General features: G+C 40.2%; 1 protein-coding gene across 2 annotated transcripts; it reads left to right on the top strand.

Moving 5' to 3' along the window:
- Positions 1-550: 550 nt before the first annotated feature.
- On the top strand, positions 551-6803 carry slc30a1a (solute carrier family 30 member 1a). Of its 2 annotated transcripts, none has more exons than XM_026291495.1 (2): positions 551-1382; positions 4560-6803. In XM_026291495.1, exons 1-2 carry the CDS (start codon positions 779-781, stop codon positions 5450-5452), a joined length of 1497 nt encoding a protein of 498 aa, XP_026147280.1. In that variant the 5' UTR covers positions 551-778; the 3' UTR covers positions 5453-6803. The 2 variants fall into 2 exon arrangements, with proteins under 2 accessions (XP_026147280.1, XP_026147278.1); XM_026291493.1 differs by having other exon boundaries at positions 563-1391.
- Positions 6804-8710: the final 1907 nt, after the last annotated feature.

Here is an 8710-nt window from a genome sequence, read left to right as displayed (position 1 = left end):
TAATTAAAACAAATGAATATGAAAATAAAATTGCTGTTTTAGTCTTTATAAGTGTGATCGCTAACATTTCAGGTTTACATGCGTTCATCACAGAGACGTCTGCTCATTTGCAATACATCTATAGGACGTTTCCTATCAGATGTCAAATAGATGTCTTTAAGATGTTTATGATTTAGAATTTATGTCAAACTTAACGTCTGTACACCGCAGATGCTTTCCAGATCAAGAGATCTTTAACAGACATCTTGCCATAGACAGTAAAAGATGTGTGTGTGCGATCACGACTCGAGGGATACTCTTGCCTTGTCCAAATAACCACACACAAGGTCTTGGCAACTTGAGATGAAAGATGTCGGTTTTACGTATATAAACATCTTTTTTGCATCTAAAAGGAAACGTCCTTTAGACGCATTGCAGATGAGCAAACACACACACACACAAAATGTCTTGCCGATGTAAAAGTAGACGTCAAATAAACGTGAATGCAGTAATGCAGTTCTTCGCTTTTCCTGGGACGAGTTAAATTTTCCTCGATCCCTAGCGCTCAGCCAATCACAGGTGGGTATGGGCGTGGCCTGATTGAGCGTGTTCCGTGTGGAAAGTTCGCCGGTCCGGGTGCAAAGTTTCAGCCGTCTGCAGACGGGAGACAGAAGACTAGCACCATAACCGGCTCACAGAGTCGCCTCCCGTATTCCGGCCTGAACGAGCTCAGTTATGAGATATTAACCCGAAGGGGAATCGTGTTCGTTTACATCTTTGTTCGTCTCGCGGCGGAGTCATGGCCTGCGCGCCGAACCGGGTCCGCCTGCTCTGCATGCTGTCGCTCACCTTCGGCTTTTTCATCGTGGAGGTGGTGGTGAGCCGGATCACGTCTTCTCTAGCGATGCTGTCGGACTCCTTTCATATGCTGTCGGACGTGATCGCGCTGGTCGTGGCTCTGGTGGCGGTGCGTTTCGCGGAGAAGACCCAGTCCACCAACAAAAACACGTTCGGCTGGATCCGGGCCGAGGTGATGGGCGCGCTGGTCAACGCCGTGTTCCTCACCGCGCTCTGCTTCACCATCATCCTGGAGGCCATCGAGCGCTTCACGGAGCCCCATGAGATCGAGAAGCCCGAGGTGGTGATCGGGGTGGGCGCTGCGGGGCTGCTGGTCAACCTGTTCGGGCTCTGTCTTTTTCATGGGCACGCCGGAGGCGGCGGACACGGCCATTCCCACGGAGGACACGGCCACAGCCACGGGGGACACAAAAAGCACAAGAACGGGAAGGTGCGCCGGAGTGAGACGCTGGAGGACAGTCGGTGCGCGGGAGAGGAGACCAATAATCTGGTCTCGAATCAGAACAACAGCCCTAATGGCGTTAATCCGGACAGGAGCAGATCCGGTACATCGGGTTTGTGTCATCATAATTTATTAATATGGTCACTAGATACTATAGATATTCTTAATTATACAGAACACGCGCGATCGGGTCTGTATTATTAATCAGAATGGAGCAGGGTGATGTAGTTTCGTGTGTGAAACGTGTGCAACACTTTCCTCTTTGGGCTTTTGCTTCTCGTTGGGCATGTTTGTTAATGTGTAACCACTAGCAACAGAATCATTCAGGCTCGAGCGATTGATCACCCCAAAATGAATTATGTCATCATTTATGCCACCCTCATGTAATTTTTCAAACCCGCGTGACTTTGTTTTGTGGACCATAAATGTAGATATTTTGAGAAATGTCTCCGTGGGGGTTTTGTCGATACAGTAGAAGAGCAGCTAAAGAAGACTCCTCTAAAACCAGCCTGAAGCCCAGCAAAAACTAGTCAACCAGGTTTTTTTGTTTGTTTTTAAAAACATGGTTTCTGCTAACATATAGTTACTCTACTGTTACTACAGTCGAATTGTGGTGGTTTTGTATTAGATAGATGTCACTGTTCTTATATATATATATATATATATATATATATATATATATATATATATATATTTTTTTTTTTTTTTTTTTTTATTTTAGATAGATAGATTGGTAGCTAGGTACTTTATAAAGGCCGTGTAGGAATTTGGGGTCACAATGCTGCTGGACATGATCACTGTTATCACGCTGGTCGTAGCTCTGGTAACGGTTCTGGGCTTTGTTTGGGGACTGTCAAAAATAGCATTCAATCTACGCCACATAGGTGGTCAGCTAACATTTGAGATTCTTAACCCCCCATTTTTTAGTGTAACCCCCATTTTTAAACATAAATGTGAAAATACACCATCCAAACTTAAATTGTTATAATTCATGAACATACTTATGATTGGACAATATGATAAAGACAATATGCAGATTATATATATATATATATATATATATATATATATATATATATATATATATATATATATATATATATATATATATATAAAAAGTATTTTTCAAAATATATTTTTAATCCAAAATTGCTATAAAATTGAAGCCTTATGTCTAAAGAAAATTATGTTCCAAATTTGAAGTTGATATAACAATAATTAAGGTTCCCGTGATATTTTCTTTTGGGTGTTATACCACATCTGCGCACACCGCAGAGGTTAACTACGCCTACGCCAACTATAGCATACATTATGTGCCTGCAGTACCACCAGGTGGCAGTAGACTGTATTCGTTATTCAAAAAGGGAAACCAGAAGTGGAACTACGGATATACAAACTGTAAACTAGGGGTGCGTGATCTATCATTTCAGCATTGATATCACAATGTGCACATCCGCAATAGTAACATCGCAGTATGTGCGATGTTTACTGTACTAGTACTAAGCGTTATTTATATACGAATCATTTTCTTTGCTTACACAACATACATGTATACACCAGACACAACAGTTGCAGAGACTGCTGCAAGTTATTTTAAATTGAGTCATAAATAGAACATGGCATCATGTAGACCGCATCACTGATTATAATGGGTTTTAATGTATTTTGCCGTGTTGCACTGCGCCACTCGCGTCCGGTGTAGACACTGTGAGAGCCACGCAGACCACGTGAATTATTGAATTACATTCACTTCTGTATCTATTTGTGCTTAAAATGCCACATTCGCGCAAAATTATGTCAAAATGTATGCCTCTGGAAGCATCCTTGTAAACACAGGCGGTGCCTGAATAGTGCAAACAGTGAGGAATTTACCGCAAAAAGCAGTGCTGACAGATGCTCAACGAAGGCCCACCATTGGACCGCACCAACTGACCAATGACTTGGTGTGTCACGACCCTTAGAGGTTTTTCATCTGCTGCTTGCCTGTCCATTATCACACACTTTATTTGATTAATCTGTTCATTTTTTTTTTTTTTTGATAGTTTGAGCAACAGTCAACCATGCTCTTTTGCATAATTAGGTTAAATGCATGGTTTCTATGGATTCGCAACAATGTAATGGCATGGCAGCTAATTACCAGCGAAGAGCTTTCATTCTGTGCTATTATCAGTGTATATCAGATAAGCAGAATTGTAAGAAGATATGTTCCTTCAAGAAAAGCAGTTTATTCCAAATACAAGCTGAAACAGTCACTCAGCTTATCTAGAGCAATTTCAACCAAGGCCTTGTCTGCTTGCATGTTTAAGACACCCCAGATGAAATCTGAAGAGATTATCACATGAGAGATGAACAGATGGGTTACATCACCCACAGCCAGCTTTTGTCCATCTCAAAGCAGCACTGCAATGTTTAATTCCTAAATGAATCTGTTATTGAACAAATAATTTGAGTCAATTATTCAATGATCCACTCATTATGACAAACGCTAGCAGGAAATGACTGCAGCGTGTGCTTAAAATAAACAGAATGCTATTGTGTGATGGTGTAGATGTCAATATAGTTGTTGTTGCAGTTATTGTTATCATTCTTGGTGTGAACGATCCAATACTTTCTGCTGTGGAATACTGTTTTTGTCTATGTACTGAAAGTCAGTGGGGTCCAAAGGTTTTTTTTGGGTGGGGGGAGGAAGCTCCATCAGCATGAATTATATGGGTAACTTGTAAATATTCTTCTAAATCTCTTGCTTTGTGTTCCACAGAATACTTTAGAATATCAGCACATATTTAAAAGCTGGTCTGGAACAGAGTATGTGAGTGGAGCAACAATAGTTTCCCCTCCCCTCTCAAACTGTTCTGTAATTACTCCTCCAGCTACAATTTTCTGTTCTTTACTTGGTCCCTGCTAGTTGGCATGAGAATCTCTTTGAGCCAGAGAAACACGGCCTTTCAAAAAAGTAAAAAAAGAAAAGAAAATTAATTCCTTCTCACTCCAGTGAAAGAATAAAGTAACCCCACCCCACATTCCTCTTTGCACTGCTCCCATACTGTTATCTGGAATGCTGTGAATACAAGCACAAATGTACAAATAGTGAAACATTCCAGTGCTTTTATACACCCACACTTCCTCAAATTTGTTACAAATTTCCTCAGATGTTGAAAAGTTTGTCTTTCCAAGGTAAATGGTGCAAAGTATAACTGCCGATTAATTTCAATACAAACTGTTGTTTTGTGCAGATCTTCTTGGAATTTTCATGCTTGCTTGCTTGCTCTCTCCTCTGTAGAGATGTGTCCCAGTGACAGCCTGGATTTGCAGATTAACGGCAGCGCTCCGTACGAAGAGCTGGAGAATGGACACGACTCGGCGTCCCAGCTCAACATGCGGGGTGTTTTCCTGCACGTGCTGGGCGACGCTCTCGGCTCAGTTATTGTGGTAATCAACGCCATCATCTTCATACTGGTATGGAATCCATGCAAGCCGGGCGAAATGTGTGAGAACCCTTGTGTGGGCCAGCATTGCGCAGACCATTCACTCAATAGCAGCGGTGCATTTACTAACGGCACCAAAATAGCTGGACCCTGTTGGGTGCTGTATCTTGACCCCACGCTCTGCATCATTATGGTCTGTATCCTCCTCTACACCACATACCCCTTGTTGAAGGAGTCTGCACTCATCCTGCTACAGACCGTGCCCAAGCAAATCGACATGCATCAGCTCAACTCTCGCCTGCGGGAACTGGAGGGCGTGTTGGCGGTGCACGAGCTGCACATCTGGCAGCTGGCGGGCAGTCGCATAATCGCCTCCGCGCACATCAAATGCCACGACCCCACATCCTACATGGACGTAGCCAAGCGTATCAAGGACTTTTTCCATGATGAGGGCATCCACGCTACAACCATCCAACCGGAATTCGTAACCATGAACTCTGATTCTCGCACGTCGCTCTGCGAGCTCTCCTGTAGAACGCAGTGTGCACCAAAGCTCTGCTGTGGCGCCGCCGATTCCGCAAAGCCTCCCGATGGAGCGGTAGATGCAAAGAAATCATGCGAAGCCAAAACCCCAACTGTAACCAGTGCTTCTGCTACATCTCTGGAGATCATCAGCGAGTCTGTGGAGGAAACGAGCAAGCCAGAATCCATTGTGATCATGACTAGGGAGGTGGAATCGTCATTGTGAGCGAGAAGCAGGATAGACACAGAACATCCTGTTCTGTTAAGGGTACCGATGTGTATTGGATCAGCTGCCTGATTTCTGCAATGCTGTGAGAAGAACACACTCATGATAACACACATACACCACACAGTCCTATCTCAAATACCACACCAACATACAGACAATAAATAAAATAAATAGGCTGGAGAGCGAGGCTGACCTCCTATGCATGTGTGTTTACCGCATCGTCTGATTGGTGTGTCCGTGCCAAAGCTTCTCTTCATACAGGACATCACTCATTTGTGTCCTTCCTGTGGATGTAATGCAACGACAAGCAATTTTAACGGTCAGCTGCTGGACCAAGTAGAAATGTCTGGACCAATTATTTCTACCCTTATGTGTTTTGTGTTGTGTTCTTCACACTTTGTTTTCTTAGTCATATTCAAACTTTCAATTTTGTGAGAGCTGTAATAATTTATGTACTTAAGTTATTGGTAATTAAGATTTTTTCTTTTTTTTTAAAGATTCAGTGATATGATATTAGAGGTTAAAAAAAAGTTTTTTTTCTTTCACAACAAATTATCTATACTTTAACCGAGAGTATTTTTAGATGATGTTTTCAAAGATTGCTGTTCAGTCTTTTACGTTTTTTAGATGATCTCTTTTATTAGACATCAGAAGATGTCTCGACAGTACTTCACCATGCCTATAATTCAAACTGCTGTGTTAAAGCACTGAATCTAGTCAGTGTAGGAACTAGACAAACCTTTTCTTATTGTCATTTTTTGTTTGTTTTCATAAAAGCTGATGCCTTGTTTGTTCTGTTGTTGTCAATCAAAAAAGGAGGTTAAAATGCTGTAAAGAAAAAAAAATGCTGGAGGGTGATGTTTTGTCCATGCTGTCGTAAAAAGTGAACGGGCCTCCTCAGATTTGTGGAAAACATTAATTTGTGCATGACCAAATATACTTTATGTATACAGAAAGCTTTTAGAAACCAAGCAAAATTTGTAAACCAAAAGACAAGGGAGTTGCTTTCTGAAATACATTTCGGGTGTCCACAGTCAACTCAGTGGCCTTCATTGGGGAAAAACATATGATATCAACTCTTCACGACACTATTTATATTTGCAAACTTTAGCATTTGGTGAAAATATGCAATTTATGAAAAACAGAAATACTACTAGTCTTTATTATTAGTCGTATAGTGAATTTCTTAGGAATCTGTAGGAAAGATGAGCTTACAGTATAAATGTGCTGACAGAGTGTTTGTTTCACTGAGGATTTTAAAAGTACCATGCCAGCGGAAATGTTTTTTTGATATGTTATTGTCAGATGTGTCATTGTGAATTAAACATGCTTGTTTGGTACTGTTCAATTGATGTCTGTTTGGTCACTTTTTTGGGGGGAAGCTGATTCAGTCAAGGTTTTCGATTTAATGAATAGAATAGGATACCTGAATACCATTCAAGGAGCAGAAAATTATAAAGGCCAAGTCAACTTTAAAAGCGGGCCAGGATGAAACATGTAAATGCTAAAGAGCAGCGGACTCAGTATTTATCCCTGGGGGACATCAGAGTTCATTTCAGTTTCAGCCTTAACGCCACCAAGAGATACAAAGTGAAAACAATTAGAGATTTTATTAGACTATTCTAATGCGGATCACATTTAGTAAACAGCTTAGAAGTAAATTCAGAATGTAACCTATAAATCTTTTGTTTGCTTCCAAGACAAAGAGCAAATGAATCCAGAAGTAGATTATACGGATATGGTGTTATGTGAATTTATAGAAGTTATGGTAACAGGGAATGTGCCAGTTATTGTTTGATTTAACAAAAGATAAATAAAATTGTTTCAATTACAGTATTTATTTTGCCTTTCACAATGATTTTAACCCTTTCACATTGAGTATATAAAGTAAACTTACATTATATGTATGTATTACATAATGTATTACATTATAGTGTAACATTCAGCGATGCAGAATGACTTGCTTATTCTGGACATCATTCCCTTGACAATTCAACTCAATTGCTGTCAGATGCACTATGACTCATTTACTCTCCAGTTGGTAAATGTATAGCAATATTAACATTTCAAACAAATGACTCGGTCAGACTTGATTCTGTCATTGTTTGCTATAACTGCTGACAACTCTACCTCTGCTACAAAACCTTGCCATCTGCAAACAATGGACAGTTGGATGGTGGAAGATGTTTGGCTAAGCGCTCTAGTTTTTAGGCAGTGACCACTTACATTGCAAAAATGGTTTATGTAAAGAAGTCTGTGATAACATTATGTCTCAATGCTGTATATCTATCTTTATATCTATCTTGACGTTACATTCCAGTTTCCATAATTTTTTTTCTACAATGGTGTTTCAGTGGGCCACAAACGTTCATTGTATTTTGAACATAATATCCTTATATACTAGATACAGCACAACTCTAGTTTGAGGAAATGTGACTGAAAGGTAAAAGACAGAGACTCCATTCAGCCAGTTATTGCAGAACCTTTAGTCATGATGGAAACTAGCTACGGCTCAACTAAAAGAAAAAATGTGAGGGAAAGGTATTTCCATTGCATGAAAGCCACATGCAGCCTGTTAATTAATCCCACACAGCAGCACTGTGATTCATCAAAGCCATCACATGACTCTACTCTAACCCAGAGGTTCAGCAAAAGCCTGCTTTCATACTGACCCAGCACCTGTTTCCCTGCCAAAAGATTCACATTACCATTACCACGTTAAGTCAAATTCTTCCTAAATATTATACAGGATGCTAAATATCCATTTAAAGATTATTCGGATTATGCAGTCATATTCCATTCCAATATACTCCAATAATAGAGTATCTTTATCTTATGTTAATGATTCAGAATAAAGACCTTTTAATACATGCGCATGTCACATGAATCAGCATCTTAACACAAAACTTCAGGCATGGTTTTTAAGTTAAATGTGAATCATTTCTGTATTTGATTGTGGCCTTAGTACAGTAGAAGGTGAGATCAGGAAAGCAATAATGTGGCAAGAGATTACGCTTCACTGCCTGCTGCAAACCACAGTCATGCAGACTTTGATCTCACTGAGGTCAATAAGTACAATGTCAGGTACTGTAGGTGATGTAACAAGCAATAACAGCAGATTTCAGATCAAAGTCAACGGTTGGTTTAAAGTCTAATTCTCACTATTAAAAAGCCATTAACTACAACATTTTGTTACTACAACCTCAATTAATTCCTAATTTACAGCTTATTAATAGTTAGTAAGGTAGTTGTTAA

This window comes from Carassius auratus, chromosome 20 (assembly GCF_003368295.1).
Source record: "Carassius auratus strain Wakin chromosome 20, ASM336829v1, whole genome shotgun sequence".
Lineage (NCBI taxonomy): Eukaryota > Metazoa > Chordata > Actinopteri > Cypriniformes > Cyprinidae > Carassius > Carassius auratus.
The sequence above is the reverse complement of the archived record's forward strand: the minus strand, read 5'-3'. Positions and strand labels throughout refer to the sequence as shown.